Source organism: Canis lupus, unplaced genomic scaffold (assembly GCF_011100685.1).
Source record: "Canis lupus familiaris isolate Mischka breed German Shepherd unplaced genomic scaffold, alternate assembly UU_Cfam_GSD_1.0 chrUn_S2165H2365, whole genome shotgun sequence".
NCBI lineage: Eukaryota > Metazoa > Chordata > Mammalia > Carnivora > Canidae > Canis > Canis lupus.
In genome coordinates this window covers 19498-44407 of record NW_023331049.1, presented here as the reverse complement: position 1 = coordinate 44407, position 24910 = coordinate 19498, and the positions used below count along the sequence as shown (strand labels likewise).

At 43.6% G+C, this 24910-nt stretch overlaps 1 protein-coding gene across 1 annotated transcript; it reads right to left on the bottom strand.

Annotated features, from left to right (window-relative positions):
• Nucleotides 1-717: 717 nt before the first annotated feature.
• Nucleotides 718-24696, bottom strand: LOC119878974 (digestive organ expansion factor homolog). Its single transcript, XM_038589492.1, is given in 16 exon segments — nt 718-1261; nt 8194-8300; nt 8302-8443; nt 9229-9307; nt 9310-9337; nt 9475-9570; nt 9572-9658; nt 10804-11006; nt 12852-13026; nt 13028-13072; nt 14857-15267; nt 17006-17094; nt 19199-19366; nt 21322-21568; nt 22852-22891; nt 24578-24696. Coding segments are annotated over 16 exon segments (2280 nt in total). The 3' UTR covers nt 718-1017.
• Nucleotides 24697-24910: the final 214 nt, after the last annotated feature.

Here is a 24910-nt window from a genome sequence, read left to right as displayed (position 1 = left end):
TAATTCTAAATTGTATCCTTTGCTAGAGAGGACATTATTGGGATATTTGGCAAACAGGGTCAGAGTATGGCAATAGGTATTAACAGCAATTCCAGATTTGGTATCTGTTTTTTGGTTACACAGAGAAAAGCCCTTGTTTAGAGGCAATACACACTAAATTCAGGGGTAACTTTTACAAGTGATAAGGCCTATCGAGTCATCAACTTAATCTCAAATGGTCTGGGTTCGGTACTTGTAATTTTTCTGGCAATATTTCACGATAAAATGTTTTTAAAAGTGCAACTTCCCTTTCATTTTTAGCTGTTATATGATTTACAAAATGACTACAGTAATGAAGACGGTGATATTAAGATTGCTATTTCAACACCAAGAGTTTCATAAAATTCTTGAAACAAGAGAGAGATTATTTTAAATAACGTGATTTTAAGTGTAGATTTTAACTGAAACACTATTATGAGTTTAAAAAAGATCAGTGGATACCTCTCTGAAGTTGAATTAAAATAGAATGTTTAAAGTTTAAAAAATGTTTGGCTGGAGAAAAATAAGTCTTGCAAAACCTGCATGACCCAAAATTAAAATGATATTCAGTACCAAGTAGTATTCCGATTTCTTATAACCAGTTCTCACAAGCAATGTCATGTATGCCTTACTTTTAAGAAAGCATCAAACAGAAACAGGCAAACCTGAAAGACTTTATAAAGTACAATAAAGAAAAAATAACAATAGAAGAATTTATAGCTTACAAAAAAATTTCACAAGTAGAAGTTTTTCCTTCTATCAGTCTTTTGGAATTCTATTAGCTCTCTCCTGAGGTCCGAGAGATGTGACCAAAATTTGGTTTACATTTAACTTTTCAGGGACACATGACCTGAAAAGGAAGAAGTGTCCAATATGATACTGCCTGAAGCTCCTCTTCTATAGCAGTCCTTCTTTTGTGTAAGTGATCAGAACTGGGTCCGAGTGGCGCAGCATCAGCATTATATATCCTGCCAATACCATTTCCTGTCCAACAAATTCTCATCTTTCTCCAGTAATGAAGAGGTGGACATTCTTCTTGGACTGCAGCATCTGTGCAGCCCGCGTCACACCAACCACAGCAGCCAACCTCTGGGCATCATACCTGGAGTAGAGGACAGTGCAAGTCCAGGCGGCTTCCTCTCCTCTGCTGGTGGCTTTCAGCATGTTACAGACTTCACTGTAGAAGTGGGAGTAAGTTGGCAGTTCATAGAAAATCAGATTCCTGATCCCTTTTATGGTATACCTATTAAAAGGTGAAAGAGAGACTAGTATCTACTTGAGAAAATTTATGGAAAAGCTACCTAAGAGTTTGACAGGGGCATAGCTCACTCTTACTGCTCCATGCTCAACGAGGAAGATAATGCCATAAACAACCAACAGACCAAAGGTTATTTTGAGTTGGAAGGACTTATTTTGTGGCAACATTTGAATTCCTAATGTTTGGCTTGATATATTGATAAATTTGTTTTTTGAGCCTATTCTGGGTAGACTGAGGTAGACGAGGACTGAAGATCTGTCATAGAAAACTTCAAAAGCAAACACTTAACAACTCAACACTGCCCTTAGTATAATCAGGCAAAACAGAATGTTCTGTAATGGAGAGGAGGTCAGACCCAGTATGTAAAATAAACTGCATAAACTGTAAATGCATTCCCATCAGTCTTTTCTTGTCACTCTGTAGACATGTTAACTCCATAGCAGATGTCCTAAGTTCATCCATTTACAAAATCCTGCCTGAGGATCCATTAGGCATTATGGAAAAGCAATTAATTTCAACAGCTTATGTACTTCTTTCCCTGCTGCAGTGCTCACAGTGGTGGTGGTGGGGTATAGACCCCAGGGACTCACCGTATGTTTTGGGTCGAGGTCAATTATTCCCTCTGGGGCCCCATAACAAAAGATTTTAGAGTTGACAAGGTTCTGATTTTTCCTGTTAAAACTCTCTGATAGGCTGTGTTAGACTCCCTTGGGAGTTTTATTTTATTCCCAGAGGATAAGCCTTCCTTGTCATCTCATCCCATGGATCATCTGACCCTTCTGGCAACCCCAGTCTTCCAAACTTTAATTGCAATCCACTATGTGGCTTACCTTTTAACATTATCATAAGGAAGAAATTCTAATGGCTAATGAATAAATTCGTTCTACCTCACTAGTTATCAAAACAAACAAAAATAAACATGAAGTTCCACTTCTGCTTAGTATACAGTAAACTCAAGAGAATATTGCTTCCACACTAACAAGAAAAAGCCACATAACCTAAAAAAGCATTCCTTTTCTTGAGCCTAGACAGCTGATGTCACAACTCAACCAAGTGAACTGATTCAAGGGTGCGCTTGTATATGTTTAATACCTAGTTCTCAGTGGGGAAGAAAGTGCTAAGAGTGCTGATTTGAAGCAGCTGCCAATTTCTGTGGTGTAAATACTCCCACCATGGCCAGTTTCGAGCTACCAGTGTCATGGTGCTGAGCTCAGGGGCTGGGAGGAGATGTGCAACCTGATCTTAAGAGCCAGCTTACCAATAACTGAATTCCAAAGAGGACAAAGCTCACTGCAGAGACAGGACCCATAACTACTCCACTTTGAAGGAGCACAGGAGGAAGAGGGCACCTGCCAAAAAAGTGGGTAGCAAGAAAACAGCTATACTCTGAACAAACTCTTAAAGGGCAAGTGTGGTTCTATGTGACAGTTCAGAATCCCTGGGATCTGTTTATACTCACTCATGAATTCTTTTCCACAGGCCTCCACTAGGAGTCCTGGAGAAAGATGGGAGGCAGGACAGAAGACCTGAGAGAGAGACCCCTTTGGTGAAATGTCTCACTTCCCAGACCCCTATCCATATGAAGCAGAAGTGCAAAACTGACGAGAGGGGGCAAAGGTCAACTGCTGTTGGGAGGAGGGTAATAAAGCAAGTTATCTGGGGTGGTAAAGCCCCATCCCATCCTTTCCCATCGTAGGACTTAGACCCAACAGAAAGCAACAGCAGACTGCCTCTGGGGAAAGGGCACAAAATCCACTCCAGCCAAGATCCTGCACTGACAGAAGCAGAGATCTACCACCATCGTGGGAGAAGCAGGAAACTCTCTTCTACCAAGACCCCTTACGGATAAAAGACCAGGTTCTGCTGCCATGGCGTGTGCTGCAGGAACACTGAGAAGGCCCCGCTTCCACAGTCCAGAATGAAAGGGCCTGCCTAGAACGAAGTTACACCAAGAGAACCCCAACCCCACCTCAAGTCTTGCAGGGAGTAACAAGCAAGAGCAGCCCACTGCCATGGGAGGGGTTAGAGTGGAGGGAGACCCCCTCCGCTGGCACAGGGGTACAGGGCTTGGTGAAAGCCAAGAAGATCTGGACCCTGAGAAAAGACCCTCTGGCACCCCAGGCCTCACACTAAGCCACTGTGTGCTAGAGGAATTTGAAGTCTGTGGAGTCTGGAAGGTTAACTATAGTAACAACCAAATCCTGACTAGATTCACAACTCCCACACTAGTGGCCTGACAGTCAGAGGTGTACCTGGACCTCAGCCTCTACGTTCAGCTGACAATTATGAAAAAAACAAACAAACAAACAAACAAACAAACATGAAAATGCAAGAAAAAGACATTAAAACATTGACGTTATCATTGAGCTATCAAGGGGGGTTTTGCAGAAAATAGGTGAATGGAGTATAAATTATCGTGTGTGTATTCTGGGGAGGGGGAGACAAGATATGGGGAAGATGGTAGGGAGCAAATAAGCAGCAATGTATAATAAATTTTTCACCATGTACAGATTTTGAGCTAACGAGTTTTCCTCTTCATGTTCATCCTAATGAAATAACTAGACAACTACGCCATCAACTATGCATATGGATATTTGTGGCACTGTTGTATATAATAGAACAATTTTTTTTAAATCTATATACCCATTAAAAGGAAACTGGGCTAATTATATCCATACAACATAATACTATATAACCATTAAGAAGGATTCAATACACATCTAACAAACTACTTATTAATTAAATAGAAAAGATACCTTACAATGGAGAGATCTAGCAGACCCACCTTGTAGTGATTACATTTAACATCACCAAAAATGACATAAACTGACATTATGTGCTACTGACAAGATGCAGTGGAAAGTATACAACATCCTCTACGTAGAGTTCTTAGCAAAGGTATTTAACCTAAGTCAGTGGTTCCAAACTTTGCTGCACTTTGAATCACCTGTTTGTAGGTGTGGGGTATCTATCCTTCATCCCCACTCCCAGACACAGGGATTTAAATGGCATTGGAACATGACTCGGGTATTTGGATCTTTAAAAGCTCTCCGAGGGGATTCTAATGTACAGCAAAGTTTGGGAACCACTGATCTAAATATTAAAAAAACAATTACACAATCCAGACTCTGGGACATTCTAGAGGAAACTGAATTGGACTCTTCAAAGAATGTCATAGAAAAAAATGAAGCAAGAGAATTATTCTAGATGAAGGTTTCTTTAACCTCAGCACTACTGACATATTGAGCCAGATAATTCTTTGTTGTGGGGCTATCCTGTGGACTCTGGGATATCCAGAAGAATCCTCACCTCAACGCACTAAAAACACTACATCACTAGAATAACCCTTCAGTTTTGATGACCAAATGTCTCAGCAAAACCGCCCCTAGCTGAAAATGGTTAAGATAGACTAAAGAAACATTAACCAAATGTAACATATGATCCTTAACTGAATCCTGGGTTAGGGAGTGAAACAGCTATAATGGTCAACGTAGGGAAACTAGGAAAATCTGGATACAGACTATATATCAGATGATATTACTGTGTAGTATCAAGTGGTATGATAATGGTATTGGTTAGAGAAAATATTCTTGTTTTTAGGAACTACATGCTGAATGATTTGGGGATTCAGTGTCATGAAGCCTCCTGTAGTTTATTTACAAATGGTTCAGGAAGGAAAAATAAGACTCAAATGCTAACACCTGATGAAGCCCAAGTAAAAGGAGTTATAGATGTTCACTCTTAGTCTTATGATTTCCTTTGTAATGAAAATCTTTCCAAATAAAATGTTGGGGGAAGGGAGGATGTGACAAAGCTATATACATCAACTTAAAAATGTACCCATAAGCTACAAATATACATGCCAAAGTGTTAACATTTTAAAGTTGTTTTTCAATAAGCACATAAAAGAAAAAAAATCCCAATGAGTACAATGTGATCCCAATGTAATATTTTCAGAAAAGTGTGTATACGTGTGTCTATGTTCATGTGCACCTATTTTTCACAGAAAACAGAAACAGGAAAGAAATATACCAAAATGGGTATTAATATCCAAGCAGTGAGATTCCATTTTCTTTTTTTTAACCTAGATTTTCCCAATTCTCTACAATAATTGTGTAATATTCTTAGAACCAGAGTACTTTTAAAACAAAGCACAAAACCAATTCCAGTAAGTGTTATACTTAAAAAAACAAGAAAATCTCTCTCAGTTTCAATTCTCCCACAATAGAGACTAGTTATCTTCTGGAAATAGTGAACGTGGTGAGGGCTTCTTCAGAGGGGCAGTCAGTGCCAAATCTCCTTAGTCTTCAGCATCCCTTCCCTTCTTCCTCCCTTGGTATAGGCTTTGGGTATTCAGTGACCCCTACAAATATGACCAAGGGGCACCTGGGTGACTCAGTCAGTTGAGCACCTGACTCTTGGTTTTGGTTCAGGTCATGATCTTGGGATCCTGGGACTGAGCCCCGCATCAGGCTGGGCTCTGCATCCAGCACAGCTGCTTGCTTGTCCCTCCCCCTCCCCCTCTGCTCTTTCCCTCAATCATGTGTGAGTGTTCTCTCTCTCAAATAAATAAAATCTTAAAAACAAAAATAAAAGCACACAAATATGATTGAACAGCTGGATGGGACCTTAAACTAAGGACAAAGGACATTCCGGATGTCTAGCTCACCTACCAACTGTGAAAGATAAATGAGGCACCCACAACTGATTTGAAAGGGTAGCTCCTCCACACTGTCTAAAAAGATGGTAAGCTACTTCCAGAACTGGGACTCTCATGTAGGGTGTACTCAGAAACACCCCAGCAGCCTTTACCAATCCCATAAATCCCACCTCCAGAGTTCTGACTTGCTCCCTGGTTGAAAAACCTCCCTGCTGTGGCAACCCAGTGATAAAGCTCAGGGAAACCACTGTGAAGCATCCCATGCTCAGGCGGGCCACCATGACCAAAAGCCTGTCCAACCCTAATTCTACTGGTTTCATCCCCCAATCCCAAAAAAAAACAGACTCATCTTCAGGCTGAAAATGTTCTGGTAGCTCACAAATGAGCTGTGATGTTTCTAACACAGCCTACTTCCACAGAGATATAAATACTGAATTTCAGAGTTGGATACTAAAGTTTAACACACAAGTACCTTCCCCATGGTCAAATCAAATCACAAAGGCACTGCAGATAAAAGCACCTATCTTCACCTTGGGGATGTCTCAAGGAAAGAAATCTATAGTTGGAAACCCTGAGATAATTAGCAGTCTCGGGACACTGAAGCACATTATTTCTATTCATCTTAAATACAGGACATACCAATTAACCAGATCCAAGGTATAGAGCAAGTGGTACATGCTAGATTTGTCTATATAATGATCTGGGGGCAAAACAGTTTGGTAAATACAGTGGTGTAAGCCACGGGACTGTCCTGCCGACTTGAGACATCACGCCCTCTCTCCTTGGAAAGCCGCTCTTTGAGAGCAGTCTTCCTCCCAGCCTAATTCATACTTGCTATAAACAATCACACTGGAAAGTTTTCCAATCCATCCACTTCACTTAAAAGGCTTGCTTTCATGTGTCAAGCTGATAGAAAACTAAGGGCTCTTAAGATCTGCTGAGTGCAAACTCCCCCAAAATATCACTTTCCAACTATGAATGAAACAACTTACTTGTTCACAAAGCAAATAATGACACCAATAAGCAGGCATTCATTAAACACTCTTTGGCCAAAACAGCCCTGTGTAGGTGGCCAAGAATGCAGCCCAGGAACACAAGTGCAGCCATTTCTCATCTCTCCACTCACAGATTGCCTAGTCAGCAGAATACCCAGAGAGGCCACAGTTCATGTTCAGCCTGCTCTGCCCTGCTGTGGCAGGAATCCAGGCTGCTGGATTCCTCCCTCCCCGTCTTGGTAACGAGAGCATGTCTTGGGGAGCACATCCTTACATGGGGCATAAATTAAAAGGCAAAGCATGCCAACACGTGTCATCAAATATGCTCCAAAGCCTGGATGATTTCTGGCTTTTATGTTTGGGGTTCTCTGAGAAAGATGTGCCCCTCGGTAGTATGACTGAGAGTTAGAACAATAAGGCAAAACAATCAATTCACTGAACAGTTACTGCACATCAGGAAGGAAAAGATAATAGGATGCAATTTCCATCTCTATAGATAACGGGTTTAAAAAGGGCTTTTTCACTTGGCAGCAGAGACAGACTTTGGCAAAACAATGGAATACCCTACTTCTGGGGGCACAAATGGCTGCAAAATAGTAACAGAAGGCTCAATATTACTAATGCTCTAATTAGAATTTTTTTAAAAAAGCAAATCCAATTTGTTTTGTCAGACTCACAAAATGGGGAAGCCAAACAAATGCTGAAATCATTAAATATTCACTCTAAGCCTTTCATCACCTTTTGCCTCCTGCAAACAGGGGGGCCCTCCCTCCGGTCTCCTGTGAGGAGGCCATGTGTGCACCTCCTCAAAACACACTGTAACTTTTGGAACACTGACCTTGTGCTCGGCCTCCACCTCCCCAGACCACACAGTTTCCTGATATTTTTGTCTGTGCTTCCATGACAGTTCCTTTCCTTTCTATATTCACCTTCAGTTGTGCTACTGAGAAGTGTTCACACTCAATGATGTCTTTCTTGAGGTATACAACCACAGCTACAGGAAGTATCCCAAGGTTGGGCCCACTCCAGATCTACACCAGATTATACTATAGTCACTCATTTGTCTCTACCTCTTCCAACAAGAGAAGAGACCACCAACCAAGAAGAGTGCCCAGTTCCAAAAGTCTCTAGCTTCTCTGTACGAAGTAGAGTGAAAGAGGACCTCACAGCACCACAAAAACCCACCATGCACTCAGAAGCAGGCCATGATTTGCAATACATTTCCCCTCCTAAGAGACACTCAAAACCCAGCACTACTTTACCTTTTGTAGAAATGGAAGCGCTCTGTGAGGAGCAAAAACGGCTTCTCTCCTTGAAGGAAGAAGTGTCTGGCCCTGGAAATACCAGACTTCGGAGTGTACTCGCAGAGTGTGGGTGAAGTTCAGTTCTTCCTTCTTGAAGTAGTTTCGGAGACGCACGAAGTCAAAGTAGGAGGGGACATAGATGAGCGTATGAGACCTGACTGCATCACGATACTGAGGCAAAATCTTGTTCACAAAAAAATTAAACCTGATTTGGAAAAGCAAAGGGCAAAGTCAATGATTTAGAGATTAGCCCACAGTGTCACACTAACTGCGTTACCCTGGGCAAGTCACAATCTCCTTCCACCTCCTGCAAAGAGGCCAATCTGGCTTACCTCATCACAAAGAGCTAAACATAAGAATAAATAAAATAAGTGGTAACTCTATTCACTGTAAAAATAGAGGTGATGCCAGTGTATCCCAGAGAATTACTCCAGAAATAGACAAGCACACCATTCATTCATTCATTCATTCAGTGGTTAATCAATAACAAGTAATTACTGAACACGTCCCATATGCAAAGTATCTTCTCCTACCATGGTCCCTGATGAAACACAATGAAGAGACAGGGGAAATAGAGAATTAGAAACACTGGGAACCTTGATGTTTGCAAGAGGCAAAAGGGTGAAAGGCTTACAGTCGAATATTTAAAGGTTTCAGTGTTTGCTTCTGGGCATTAGTCCTTGCCCTGAAGGGCTTCAATTAAGTTGTTGACACGGAAACACTTAGCAGTATCAAGCAGTGTTAATTAAAAAAATGCCACAATCTTATGGAAAGAACCTCTGATTTAGCAGTACTAATGCTGGCCACTAACCACCTAAGAGAACCGGGACCAAGTATCATTCCTCTCTGGGCTTCAGTTTCTTCCTGTATCAATGATGATTGGGTTCTATGATCTCATCAGTAAAACCGACATGGAATCCAATTTTAAATTTGTATGCCAAGGCTAAAAACTTCTCTGTACCCCCGACGTGTCCACAGGAGAGAGAGGTACTGGCATCAATCACCGAAGCTACATTTTCAGCTTCCATCCTCTGGAAGACATGTGGAAGCTGCACCAGGACATGGCTGATGAGCCAGTTATTGGGACGTTCCTCACAGCCACCTGCCAGGAGTTGATGAGAAAGTGAGGAAGCGAGTCATCCCCACCACTGACCAAATGCCTTCCTTCCCGTATGCCTCATGACCCAAACAGTATACAATGCTTCAGGAAGACCAAAGAAACAAGGAGAGCATGCCCACCTGGCCTTGGAGATTGACGCAGTACTTGCTGAACACGGAGTTGATCTGGGCATCCTGCAGGGCCCCAAAAAGCAGAGTCTGGCGATAGTACTTAGACCCAACTATTGAGGCTCCACATCCTCACTCGGGAGAAGTCCACTCCGTGTGAATCCAAGGGCAGTAGGTTCATGTGGTTCATCAAATGCTTTGAGCAGAAATAACACTACCATTAATTTTTATGGAGGATGTACCTGTTGACACTGCTAAGCATTTTACAAGTCTGTCATCTTATTAACCCCATGGAGTATGTATAGTCAAATTCCAAATTACATCAGAAAATCAAGGGTCAGATGGGTGTGAATTGCCTAGTTAGCTGAACACCCCCAACAGAAAGGTAAGCTAAAACTGGCTACCTCTTAGATCTTTCAAAAAATGGTACCTACAGGAATATTCCTTTCAAAGGAATTTCTGAAAATGCCATCCTGGTCATTCTATGGGTTCCTCAGTCCCAAATTTGGACAAGAAGGGAAATACCATGGATACCATAGCCATTGTTCTTCAGTGGCCTAGTTTTCAAAAAATGGAGATCCTAGAGCCACCACATGTGCCGTTTCCTCCCAATTACATTGACATGCCTTTTCTATCTTAATTGTATTTTCACCTTAAAATATATATTAAAGATAACAAATACTCTGCATTTATTCACTACTTTATAAATTAAAGTATCCCCTTTATTTGCCCCACCTTCCTACAAGCCCTGGGACTGCAAGTGAGTTCTCACAAGCCTTAAAAAACCAAATCTATGGTTCTGTGATAAGGATTGTTCCAAAGCACAGTTGTTCATCCTAAAGTGGACAACACTGCAGAGTATGCAGGAAAGGAGGAAAAAATTATAGCACAAGTTACATTAACAGGATAAAGATATCCTACATTTCTCTGTAAAACAAGATCACACATTAAGAAATCCTGAGTAATGTTTTTCCCATTTCCACTGAAGGCCAAACAAAAGAGAATGAGCATAAACTATAGGAGGAATTATATTAGATGAAGGCATTCCAGGTCAGGAGGAACCAATCTACAACCAGCCACACTGAAGTGACCTTAAGGCGAAGGAATCTTTTCTGGAGATTTGAAAATACTGGCAAGAATTTTTACTTCTCTGAATAATTATTGACCAATCTGTGTGTAGAAGAGAACCTAAAGGTTTTTTCAAACTGGAAAATGTGAAACATTTCCATTTCCAAACTGAGTTCTCATCTGGATTTAAGACTTTAAGACTTATTAAATCACTGAGCTCCTTCGCTCTCTAAACATGAATGTTGGCACTCTAAATGTGAATGACCACATTACCAGGACATGCTCCCAGTTCTGCATCAGATAAATGTCAGCTTGATCAATGATGAGCAGCTCAATAGAAGACAAAAAGTCAAAATCTCTCTTCTTCTCTCCTTCTGCACCGATGATGGTCCTCAAGCCCAGCGGGGAGGCAATGAGGATGTCGGAGGAGTAGAAGGGGGCATAGAGGCGGATGCTTCTCTGGAGTATCGCCACGCCTACATGAGATAGCCAAGTACACAGCCGTCCATTATTCCCACCAAGCCATCAGCTGCTACCCACTCACCTTGCATTGTTGACCTTCACGTCTTTCCCCTTAGCACATGACCCATGTTCAAATTGTTTTCCTTACTAAATAATCGTCCCTCCTCTTGCCTCTATGGTCTCACTCTCGTCCTTCCCTTTCCACTAAAACCTCTCCAGAGAATGGTGTCTGCTTAGAAATCTCTCACTCGGGATGCCTGGGTGGCATTTGCCTTCAGCTCAGGGTGTGATCCTGGGGTCCGGGATCGAGTCCCACCTGGGGCTCCCTGCAGGGAGCCTGCTTCTCCCTCTGCCTATGTCTCTACGTCTCTTGATGTCTTTCATGAATAAATAAATAAAATCTTAAAAAAAAAAAAAAAAAGGAAAGAAAGAAGAAAGAAATCTCCTACTTGTTCCTCAGTACATCACAATCTGGCCTGATTCTCAGGACTCCACTGAAAGGACTCTTGCCAAGGTCACCAAATCAAAGATACTTCAATGTTTGTTACAAATGCATGAAGCAGCATATGGAACACATCCTCCTCAAAATGTTCTTTTCCTTCTGGTACTTTCCATTTCTTTAATACTCACTTCCTCTTCTAGCCCTGACCTGGCTCATATCTATCTTTTCAGATCCAAACAGCTCTTCCACAAGTCTGTGAGTTGGCTCTAAATTCCAATCACACCTTACATAAGTTTATGGGCAATAAATGGGTAAATTTATTCACTAACCATAGCTATAACGCCATCTTCACAAAGATCTGTATTTCCAGCCCAACTTTTCTTTCTTGAGCTCAAAACTGACATATCAGTAACTGGCAGGACTCCTGCACATGTTTAAAACTAAATATCTACTCTCGCAAAAAATAAATGAATAAATAACAAACAAACAAACAAAAAAAAAACCATCTACTCTCGTGCCCGCCCCCCCTACTTTGGTGCACCTGACACTCCAGCCATGCTGAAGCCTTTGTAGATCTTTGGTCATACCCGGCTTATTCACCCTGATGCCTCTGCAAGTGCAGTTTCCTCTCTAAAACCTTTTCCTGCATTCTGACCACCCCTCCTTACAACAAAAAATTTTAGTACAAAAATCACTTTTAAACACCCCCAGATCATCCACTGCATCCTCTGATCAGCACTTATCAATCTGTACTGTTTGCCCAATAGGCTGGATTTCCTTAACAGCAAGAACCACAACTTTTATTTCTATATCCTCAGCTTCTTAGCAGTACTTGGTACAAAGTAGACGCTTAATGCATGTTTTTTTGAATGAACTTACGTGGCGAAAAAACATTTTCCTAAGAATTTACTCTATCAATATACAACCAACCAAGTATATGGGAGTTGGTTGAGACAAGCAAAGATGTGACAAGTTGGGGTAGCAGTCGGTAAGTCCTGAGTGGAGACAATTCAGGGTAGGCACTCTCCATGGCTGGAAGAAGGGAAGTCCACCACTGTACATGGACACCCAGTTTATTCAGCCTCCCCGGAGGGACCCTCTAAGGCCCTATCACTTCCAACTCCCCCTGTAGCATCAACTACTAATTCTGGATGTGCTGAGACATTTCTGCTTTAAATGTGCATGTTTTTTTTTACATACAGCCTCAGAGATGCTCCATCCTGAGCCAAGTGTCCACCCTATTAGCCAGGCAAGACTCTCTTCCCTGGCAGACAAGATGTCCCAAATGCACCCGGGTCCTGTTAGGAGGACATCTCACCCCACTGAGAGAATGCCCAATTCCCAGCTTCTAGCCTCTAGTCATGTGAACCACATACCACAGGTCTTCAGGGTTTGAATTAAAACAAGAAGGAATTACCAATCCGAAAGTGGTCATCGATGTTGCCGACAAACACAGCTTCATAATCCTCAGGCCTCTTCAGGTTGGGTGGTCTCTCCTCAGGATCTGAGCCATACTCTCCCTTAAACCTCTTTTTGTTGCTCACAATTATTTTCTTCTTGCTGTCACCCTCGAGGAGGCTGATGAAGAGCTGCAACCACCCGCAGAGCAGCTTCTCGGAAGGGCACAACTATCAGCACCTATGGAGAAAGCCACAACAGCCTCGGTGGGACCAGGGGAAGGGTCCGCAGCTGCGGTCAGCCTGCTGAAGACATGGTGCTAAAGAACCCTCCATAAAGCAGCAGGCCCTGCAAGGGCTCACATCTCAGCCACCTCCTTTGCACAGAACCAGGTTCAGGACTACAAACTAAGCACCTCTCATATCCACAGCACTGTCCTATGGACTTTAATCTAATAGCCCCATGAGAAGCAATTCCCAACCAGAATGTGGAAGTATCTTTCAGGATTAAGTCAATGCCTTTAACAGGAGTCCACTAGCAAAAATCCAATATAAACATACAAGTGTCAAGGAATGTTACTCATTTCTGTCTCGCACAGACCTTACTACAGTATTTTATGCATAAGCTGCAAGGGATAAATGCTAAATAAATGAATGCATTAGGAAAAAAAATTTAAAAAAACAAAAAATAAAATAAATGAACTAGGTATGATAAGTAGAGAACAAATAAAGCTGGTAAGGAAAAGGATTAACGCATCTAATATATTTCCTAGCATGTTTTTCAGAAATGATGATAAAGCATTTCTGAAATGAGATCATATCTCAATGGGAAACGTAGGACTCAGTTTTCCAAACATTTCCAAAAATGCTTACAGTTACAACTGGAGAGAATAAAAATAGAATATGCTTAACAAACAATAAGTTTCTCATTACCCTTCTGTAAATATCAACAATGTAAACAACCCGTCAGAGCCCACAAACTCATCAAATTCTAAATGTGCTTCATGGGTAATCTGACTCATTGTTTTCTACAACTCTAAATGGAAACAGATAAACTTATAATCCTTATTTTTAAGACTCTGAGATAGTTTCCCAGAAAGGGAGCAAGCACAGCCACAGGGGGCATAGTGAGTGCAGCACCAAGGGCCCTAGATTGAAGAGGGCCAAGTTACTGCTGTCCCAGCTGTGACACTAAGTATCCAGGCTTCAGCTTCCCCCAGTTATCATATAGGGGGCCAGACTAAAAATGTCTAAGAGGCCACATCAGTACTAAGCCCTAGAATCCTATTAGACTCAGTGAAACATCTAAAAAGATGAGACTTCCTCCATATGGAGGGATACAGGGTTAAGGAGGTATGGGGAATGGAAGACACATGATGTAGCCACACAACATGAGTAATGTGGGCACAATTAAAAGACATTTCCTACCAAAGCCCCACATCCACTGGAACTTAGGCTTATGAGCCCAAATAAGGTAATCATCACTTTAAGCAGCGGGTAAGTATACAATGGAAAAACCGGAATTTCTGTTTCCCAAGATTTACTTATGTGTGTGGCTCAGTAATGAAAATTCTTGGTTCTAATCCCATCTCTGCTACTCATTTCCCGGTTCTCTTCAGCAAGGTCCTCTATGAATCTGGGTCTCTATCCATAGCTGCAGTATTTAGAGATTGGATAAAAGGCTGGCTAAGGTTCCAACCATTTCTGACAATCACAAAGAGATTTACAATGGAGTGTCATTTATGTATGCTCAGGATTATCTCAAGAATTATCAGAGGAACCTCTGACTCACAAGTTTCCAGTTAAATCCAGTTAGAAACAGTCCACTGAGCTGTCTACTGCACTGCTCTGGCACCACCTGGCCCATCTAAGGTGTTCACTCTTGGACTCATTCATTATTCCAGTATTCGTTACCATTAAAATACCTGACTATCTGCCAAGTGCCAGACACCTATACGGCACAGCCAGAAGCCTCCTTCTGGAGGACAAAGCTCTCCTGGATGAAGCTCTCCTGCTGCCACTCACCTTGGGCCTTGTTAGCCCTTGGTCTCTGAAGTCATCATCGTCACCCACCCCAAGCTTCTGACTGCGACGTCTGCTATTGTTACTAAGCACCTGGGCATTGGCTTTGAGGACATGATTTATTGCGTGTAGGCAGTACACATGGCGGATCTCCTCCCCATTCTTCAGGGCAGTCCTTTCTGGGTAGAATAGATCCTGGTAAGAGTTCATAATTAAGAAGAGCTCTTTCTGGAGGGGTGTGAAAGGGCTACTTGATTTGGAGGGACCAGAGAGGAACTGGCTGTTCGTCTTGGTCCAGGTGGATTCCAGGGGCTTCTGCAGATGAAGTGACTTTAAGTCAACGTCCTTTGAGGGTTTAAATGTTTCCAACTTCTGAAACTTGGATGAAAAGACAAGCTGGCCCAATACAGGCCACTAGGAAAGAGAGAGAGAGATCAAGAGCTAAGTTAGAAATGCTTTTCAATACATTACTTTCACACAGTACTTTCTAATTTACCAAGCTCTCTCCGATTTATCAGATTACCTCATTTAATCCTCACCAACAACCCAGCAAGGTGGACACTATAATGCTTGTCTTAAAGCTTAGGGAAGCAGAGGCTCAGACATTATAGGATTCAGACAAACTTTACCTAGGAGAGAAGAGAGCTGAGAGCTGAGAGCTAGAGCTCAAGGTTTCTGACTTCCAACCTGAGCTCTTCACTAGGTCAGTATGTCCCAAACTATTTGGTGGAATATGTTCTAGGAAATCAAAATTCATTCTAGAAAAAAAAAAGGGGGGGGCTCCATGGTCAAATAACTTTGGTAAACAACACAGAAGCTAATCCCCCTTACAGAGAGTCACAATGTATATTAGATACAAAAGGTTCTGATGAGTCCTATGACAAGAGCTCTGTTCTATTGTATTTAACTTCAAGTCTTCCAAATTTACTTGGGCATGAAATAAATTTTTTGAGATACAGCCATTAAAATCCTAAAGCATATATTTTTTTTTTGTGAGATGCCAGTATGAGTGGGAATTTTTGCATCGTAACAAAATCGCTGATCTCAGAAAAAAAAAAAAAAGATGATCTCAGCAATAAAAAGAAATGAATTATTGATATGCCCCAAGAACTAGAGGTGGATCTCTAGGGAACTATGCTAAGTGAAAAAAGCCAATCTGTAGGATTCTTTTTATACAATGCTTTTGTAATGACAAAATTATAGAAACGGAGAACAGACTAGTGGTTACCAAGGATTAGGAATTGGGAGGAGGGGGAAGGGTGTGGTTTTAAAAGGGCAAGCAGAAACAAGAGAGATCTTTATGGAGCTGGGAATGTTCTCATCTTGACTTTGGTGGTGGATAAGGGGAACCTAGACCCGACAAAATAGTAAAGAACTACAGACACACACAACAGAGTAGGAGCAAAACTGGGAAAAGCTGAAGAAGACAAGCGTGTTAATGTCAATTTCCTGGCCCTGATACTGTCAAACAGTTTTGCCGAGATGCTACCACTGGAGGAAACTGGGCAAAGGGCATAAGGGATGTCTTTGTGTTATTTCTTAAAAATGTAGCTATAATTATTACTTTAGTAAAAATTTCAATTAAAAAAGAATGACCAACTCTTAAAAACAGCATGAGCTGATAAAAAAAAAAAACTAAAACTAAAAAAAAAAAAAAAAACCCACACAAAGCAGAAAAAATGGCTCCACACACGAGTAACTTAGTTATGAACCTCTCTCAGATTCTTTGAACAAACCAACAGCAGCAGTAGCTACTGTTTTACTCAATATTTTCTATGTATGTCAGTAAACTACATCACTTCATTTTGAGGTAAGCATTACTGCCCCCCTCTAACAGATGAGAATAGTGAAGATCAAAGAGGTAGACTGACTTGCCTTGGGTCATGTGACAGCGTCTCTCAGATGCTGGTCCACACCCTGGTGGACCTGCCTGCAAAGCCATTCTTACCTGCTCCCACACTCCAGCTTCCCCAGGCCTTTCCCAGCTACACCTGTGCCACTAAGCTCTTCCAGCCTTCCTATCCTATGCTCCCCTATCAACTCCTCTACCACTGGTGTTTATCATACATTCGAGGAGAACGCCAAACCCAAGACCACTGCCTAACTTGGAGCTTTACTTTCTTGGTGACAGGAATGACTAGGCAACACTTACTTTTAGCTGGTGAGTAGTTCTGGGATTTGTGGCAACAGCTTGAATTTCTTTTTCTTTCAGTTCTTTGTTCACATGTTGTAGAAATGGATCTAATGCAGAAATCAGGAAATGTCAGATCACTTGGGAGGAAAGAGCAGGCATTTTTTTTGGTCTTCTCTCCAAACGACATACTCTTTTTTTTTCTCGATTTTAACTCATCCTTTTCCCTATCTTTGTTCCCCATCCTCTCTCCCAGCTCAAAAGTTTCTAACCGGTTCCTTTCCCTAAAGCATTTCTCTCATCACATTACTTCTCAGCTCAAACCCTTGAAGAAGCTTCTCAGTCTGAAATTTGGGGCACTCTAGGATGTACACCTCCAAGCTACCTCTCCAATATAAGTTTTGAATTATATGGCCCTCAAATTCTTCTGCCTCTGTGGGTTTTCTTCCTCTGATTAAAAATTCTATCCTTTCCTTCACTTCATTTTTGTAAGTCCAAATACTATCAGTTTAATGTCACATCCTGACTCACAAGAACTATTTCCCTGAAGCCTATTATGCCAGGCACAGCACTGGTTCCACTAAGAGGCCATCCATGGTGCCCTACAGACTGTCCCCAACCCTGCCCCCACCTACTCGCTGCAAACACTGTAAGATCCCTGAGAGCAGGATCCATCCCTGATTTATCTTATATTACAGGACACATAGAAATGTTCAATACTCAACTGAGCTGAACAATGATCCAACTAGTAGTACTTACAGTCGAGGTTATCTTATCTTCAGTCCTCTGAGCTAGCCACCCAACCTTACCTTCCAGTCACTCATTAAGAAGCAGAGAAAAGTTAAATGACCTATGCAAGGATCCAAATGGCAAAACTTCAAATGCAGTGCATTCTGTACTAAACACCCAGAACCAAACTATAGGATATAAGAATCCTAGGTGCTAATATATCTGTATAGGCAAAACAACCAGAGAAATTTTAGGATAATCAAACTTCCTCACGTCTCCTCCAAGGTTCTGATTTTTTTAAAAATTTCCTTTCTTTTAGAGAGGAAGGATGGGCAGCCTGGGTGGCCTCAGCGGTTTAGCACCGCTTTCAGCCCAGGGTGTGATCCTGGAGACCTGGGATCAAGTCCCATGTAGGGCTCCCTGCATGGAGCCTGCTTTTCCCTCTGCCTGTGCCTCTGCCTCTCTTTCTGTCTCTCATGAATAAATAAATAAATAAATCTTTAAAAAAAAAAGAGAAGGGGAGGGAGGAAGAGAGAGTGCATGTGAACAACGGAGCGTGAGGGGTGGAGAGAATCATAAGCAGCAGAGCGCCTGACACAGGGCTTGATCTCACTACCCTGAGATCATGACCTGAGTGGAAATCAACAGCAGGGCGCTTAACCAACTGAGCCACCCAGGCACTTCTTCTCCAAGGTTATTAAAGTTCTGATGGTTCAGAATGGGGTTTGTGCCCAAATTTTATCTACTACTTCTCCAGCACAATAGCCAACAGAACAAAAGAGCCAAATAAGGATTAAAACGTCAGCTTCATTAACGGTAGAGCTGGGTAGAAGGACAATGAAACCAAAAAAGGCAGTCAGAATACAGAATGAGACCAACCTGACTTGCCCTCCAGGCACAAGCTGAGAAAGTGGACCTGAGAGAGAGAGCAGAGATCTGACTACACCTACCACACAGAGGCAGGCCTTGTCCTAGTCACCGCCACTGGGAGAGAGGCATGGCCAAGAGAGAGACTGGAGGAACAGAAGGGAGCTTTTTGGCTTTGAAGGTGCTCCCTGGTAATGAGGACCAATGAGATTAGCCAGTCCTGAGTCTTACAAATCTGGAAAATTCCTACTCCCATAACAAAGAGCAAGTGAAGGGCACAAAGAAAAGTATAAAGTATTTTTCTCCTTTCTCTTCCTTCCCTGCGTGGGGAGAAAATCAGAAGTCTTCCCCTGACCCCAACGGTGGAAATACGAGGTCTGGGGAGCTGGCCTTCCCTACTTTCACTCCTAGGCTACCTGTCCTACTAAGTAGCCTCTTGACTCCCAGCACTGCCTCACCAAAAAATACCTTTGAGAAGTCTTTCTTCCCAGTTCTAGATATAGCTGCTAAAATGTTTCTATCGCTGCTCATTGCAGTAGCAAGAGATTTAACACGTACTAGCACACAAGCCCCCATGCTAAGCACCTGCTGAATTTGAAAAACACACGCTGCTCTGACCTTGTGATACTTTCAGAGAACATGCGCCTTCACTTTCCTCGAGAAAATTGGTTTCCAGGCTGAAGAGTGACTCGTGTTTTGCATCTGTAAATTCCTCAAGGGATTCTTGTGATGTGCCAAGTGGCCCATCCCCATCTTTTCCTTCAGGGTCAGCAGGCAAAACCATACCTGTAATTTTGAGAAACATTTTGTAAAATTATTTAGGCATGAATATAATTATAGTTCTGTGAACAAGTAAAATTTAATTCTTTAGCCTAAATCAACACTGATGTTCATTGCTATTATTTACTTTTAAGGAAATTCAGGTGGAAGACTTAAGTTTCAAAATTAAGCCTGATGAGTGAACCAGTTCCAGTTCTAGAACTTATTTTAAGATGATAACTAGATGAAGTACACTAAGATACACATGTAAGGATATTCAAAGAGGCACTGATTAAAACAAGAAATAACTGGAAAAATTGATTTCATCCTTTTCTATCAAGAGTGCTAATTACATTACCACGTATCATTTACAATGAAATACCATGTAATTGAGAAGCTAATATGAATCCCTGATTATTCACATAGAAAAGGTCTGTGGTATACTATTAAAAAAAAAAGTAAGTTGCAAAAGTGGATGAGACCATTAGCATGCGTGCACATACACACACACACACACAATTATCTATGTACATACTTGTACTCACACATGTATCCATAAAAAAGTAATCTGGAAGGTTATATACAATGTTAAAGGTGTTCATCCGAAGGTGGTGAAAATATAGGTTAACTACACTATCCTCTTAAATTTTAACAGTAAGCATATTCACTTCTATAACCTAAAAACAACAACCAAAAAACCCAAACTTCTTTTAAAAAAATTTTTATTTATATGAGAAAGAGAAAGAGAGGCAGAAATACAGGCAGAGGGAGGAGCAGGCTCCTTACAGGGAGTCCAATGAGGGACTCAATCCTAGGTCTCCAGGATCACCCCCCCGAGCCGAAGGCAGATGACGAACCACTGAGCCGCCCAGGCATCCCAAACTCAAACTTTTCATTAAAAAAAATCCAAAATAGGAAATAGAAAACAAAACAAAACCCTAAGTCTGAGGCAATGAATTTTTATCCTAGTAAAATTGATTAATTAAAATGTTAAGAATTATGTATGACCTTACGGTATAGAGAAAAAATATGGCTGCAAGGAAAACAGGCATTACCATAGTGAGATATAAAAAGGCACCCAGACACACTGACAACGCGATACGACTCCAGCAGTACCAACTCATGAATTACTGGTATGTGAACAACTTGGATCAGTCACAAAAAACTTGAGGAGCCAAAGAAGCCAGACACAAAAGGGTACAGACTATATGCTTCCATTTATATGAATTTTTAGAACAGGCAAAACTAATCTTTACTGAAAGGAAGCAGGTCAGTGGTTGCCTGATGCCAGAGGGGGAAACCGACCATAAAAGAGTAAGAAGACATCTTTTGGAAGTACCGGAAATGTTCTGAATCTTGATTTTGACAATTATAACATAGAGGATGTACCTGTCAAACTCACTGAATTGTACACTTAAAATAGGTACACTTCATTGTAAATCATACATCCCTCCATAAAGTTGGTTTTAAAGTTAAAAAAGCCACCTGAAGTCTGAATGAGAGAATTCCTTTAAGCTCTCAATCTCAGCTGTTCTCTGAAGCCCTCCCTCATTTACTCTGACAGTGTGCAACCACTCCATGTCTCTTCAACGCCTCTTAACTGGCTGCTCCATACAAACCTGCTGCTTGACAATTTTTGTACAGTTTGTCTTCCATTAAACTTGGTTTCTCTAAGGGAGGGACAGTGATCTTTTGGAGACTGGCACAAAAACAGCATCATGTTCCCTTTCCTCTGAGTCAAGGGCTCTTTAGGATTGATGAAATCCTGGAAATGGTAAGCAAAAATACTACTACTACTGCATTTTTCTGGCTATATGGTCTTGTGTTTTCACCAGATTCTCAAAGATATCACGGAATCAACAAGGTTAAGAGTCCCTGCTTTGGATCTATGTGCTTTGGTTCAACTCACACAGTACCCAGCACCGTGTTCACAGGGCAGCTGTCCTGACAAAGGTGACTGAGCCCACACCAAAGAGACTTACTCTCCTGCACTTTGGTGGACTCGGCTGTTGTCTCTTTCTCCATGCTGACATCACTACCATCATCTTCACTGTTCGTTTCTACCTCATCTACAGCACTGTCTTCTTCCTCTTCTTCTTCGTCCTCCTCTTCCTCCTCATCCTCTTCTGATGCATTCTTTAATGTGGCGAGTAGTTTGTGGTACCCAGAAACTTGTTCTGGTTCACTCTCTGCTTCACTTTCAGAACCTGAAGCATCTGAATTCTCTGACTAAAAGGAAAATAGGAAATTTTATTTTTAAAAAATATTTTATTTATTTATTTGAGAGGGAGTGAGAATGAGTGAGGGTAGGGTTAGAGACAGGGAGAAGCAGACTCCCTGCTGAGTCTGGGGCTCATCCCAGGACCCTGGGATCATGACCTGAGCTGAAGGCAGATGCTTAATTGACTAAGCCACCCAGCTGCCCGGAAAAAATGGGAAAATTTAAAACAGAAACATATTCTTGTTTCTGCCCTAAGATTATCATTAGGCCAAAAATAGAACAGGTTGAGACTTTCATAAATAAAAATTAGCTTTTCTGTAAATATCCATATCCTATCTATTCAATCATGCCTAGCCACAAAGTTATTTTTAAAAGCTAGTCTAGCAGGACGACTGAGTGGCTCAGTTGGTTAAGTGTTCTGGACTCTTGATTTTGGCTCAAGATCACGATCTCAGGGTTGTGGGATCCAGCCCCAGTTGGGCTCTATGCTAGGTGCGAAGCCTGCTTAAAATTCTCTCTCCCCGTCCCCACCCCCTAAGTGTGTGACTCTCTTTAAAAAAAAAAACAAAACAAAAAAATAAACAAAAAAGCTAGTCTAGCTGTGATTCTAGAATCTATTCATCTTCTTTGAAATGCTAATATTCTACATGGGAAAAAAGCAGGCTAAAAACAGAGCTTTTGGTTATAAGGAAATCTGATCTACCTGTCAGATATTTGGCATGCCCAACAGAGCAACAGGAAAATTACAATACATCAAAAGAATGCATTTTTAGTTTGCTGTTCTGAGCTAGGAACTTTGTTCAGTTTGCACTGTTTGTGGCTCCCTCTATGTTGAGTAAACAAGACACTTCTAAGGATTCACCAAGAGCTCTCTGGTGAGTCTTCTTGGCAGGTTCTAGTAGGCTCAAGAATCTCAATCTCAGAAGCACCTTGATGGCTCAAGCGTTGAGTGTCTGCCTCGGCTCAGGGCCTGGCCCTGGGGTCCTGGGATCAAGGCCCACATCAGGCTCCCCGCAGGAAGCGTGCTTCTCCCTCTGTCTGTGTCTCTGCCTCTCTGTGTCTCATGAATAAATACAATCTATTTTAAAAAAGTGTTTCAAACTCTATCAGTTATCACAATGGCATTATGACAGACATCTGCATTCAACACTTAGCAACATGACTAAATTAATGGCTTACATCTACAATCGCAAAGAATGAAAATGTAGCCAGGCTTTTATTATCATTATATACAATCTTAAAATTAACAGCCAAGAACCACCTATTACTTAAAAAAGAATAAAAGCATTACCCGTTGATAAATCTGTGGTTTTGCCTCCTTTCCAGAAACCCTGAGAAGAAACAGGTAACATTAAACTCTAACTACTAGCACGTAGCCATTAGTAAACAGTCTAACTATACAACTTTAAATGAAAAAGGCAGAAAATTCCAATATAAATACATTATAACTATGGTCATGTGAAAGCCACATGTGCATTTGGGCAGGGATTGTAAGAATATCACAAACGAACAACTGAGACATGAAAAGTTTAACAAGGTCACATGACGAACACAGTTTACGGGCTCTCCTTGCGAAGAAGTATCAATTAAGCAAATAAAAGCCCATTTTCTAGCACATTTCTTAATCATGATGCCCCTAACCGCTGGTGTGAAGCGGCCCAAAGCACAGTGGGGGGTGAGCAACAAGATGGGAACCGAGAGTCTGGACACGCGGAGGCGGAGCCACAGGTACCGGTGCGCTGGTGTCCCCTCTGTACCTGGAGAGAACACAGGTGTCCAAGGGCCCAGGCAATTCTTTACAACACACACACACACAATCTTAGGAAACCTCTCTAACAGCCCAGCCCCACAAGAGGCGTGAGGTCTAGCACAAAGCTAAGGGGCTCCACGAAAGGCAGGAAGACTCACGAAGAAGCCCATCTGAAGAACCCAATCTCCGGAGCCACCTGAACCGAGGGTGGGGGTGGTGCTGAAGGAGGTGGAAGGGCCCGGGGGGGGGGGGGGGGGGGGGGGGGGGGGGGGGGGGGGGGGGGGAGCGTGGGGGGAGGGGGCGAGGAGCGTGGGGGGCGCTGGGGGCAAGGGGGGAAGCGTTGGGGGAGCGCTGTGGAGAAGCGCTGGGGGTGGAGCGTGGGGAGGAGAGTGGGAAGCGCGGGGGGGGGGGGGGAGGAGCGTGGGGAGGGTGGGAAGCGTGGGGGGATGGGAGGAGCCTGGGGAGGGTGGGAAAGCGTGGGGGGAGGAGCGTGGGGAGGAGCGTGGGGAGGAGCTTGGGGAGAAGAGTGGGAAGCGTGGGGGGGAGGAGCGTGAGGAGGAGGGTGGGAAGCGCGGGGGGGAGGAGCGTGGGGAGGAGCTTGGGGAGGAGGGTGGGAAGCGCAGGGGGGAGGAGCCTGGGGAGGGTGGGAAAGCGCGGGGGGGAGGAGCGTGGGGAGAAGCGTGGGGAGGAGCGTGGGGAGGAGCTTGGGGAGGAGGGTGGGAAGCGCGGGGGGGGGGGGGAGGAGCCTGGGGAGGGTGGGAAAGCGTGGGGGGAGGAGCGTGGGGAGGAGCGTGGGGAGGAGCTTGGGGAGGAGGGTGGGAAGCGTGGGGGGGAGGCGCGTGAGGAGGAGGGTGGGAAGCGCGGGGGGGAGGAGCGTGGGGAGGAGCTTGGGGAGGAGGGTGGGAAGCGCGGGGGGGGGGAGGAGCGTGGGGGGGGGAAAGCGTGGGGGGGAGGAGCGTGGGGAAGAGGGTGGGAAGCGCGGGGGAGGAGCGTGGGGAGGAGAGTGGAGGAAGCGCGGGGGGGGGAGGAGCGTGGGGAGGAGGATGGGGAGGAGCGCGGCGGGAGGATCACAGGGGGTGGAGCGCATGGGAAGGGGGGGAGGAGCGTTGGGGGGAGCGCTGCGGGGAAGCCGGGGGGAGGAGCGCGTGGGGGGGGAGGAGCGCGTGGGGGGGGGAGGAGCGCGTGGGGGGGGGGTAGCGCGGGCCGTAGCAGCCGCGTCGGGACCCCGCGGAGACGGCCCCCGCGCGCCCGGCAGTGGCCGCCACACCTGTCGTAGAAGGGATGCTCCTCGCCGAAATCCCGAAGGTGCTTCTTCTGCTTCTTAGTCAGGGTGTGGAGCAGCTGGCTCCGGCTCCGGCTCCGGCTCCGGCTCCCGCGTTTGCCCATAGCCGGGGCGTCCAGGTGGCCCGCCTTCCACCCGCTTCCACCCGCTTCCACCCGCTTCCACCCGCTTGTCCCCCTCCCGCCCCCGCACCCCGCGGAAGTCGCCCGTCAGCTCACTCACGCGGGGCAGCCCACGGCGCTTTACGGCGGAGGCCGGGGGCCGCAAAGCAGAGCCGTTTCACGTCGTGCCTGTACGACGGGCGTTAGAACTTCCTGG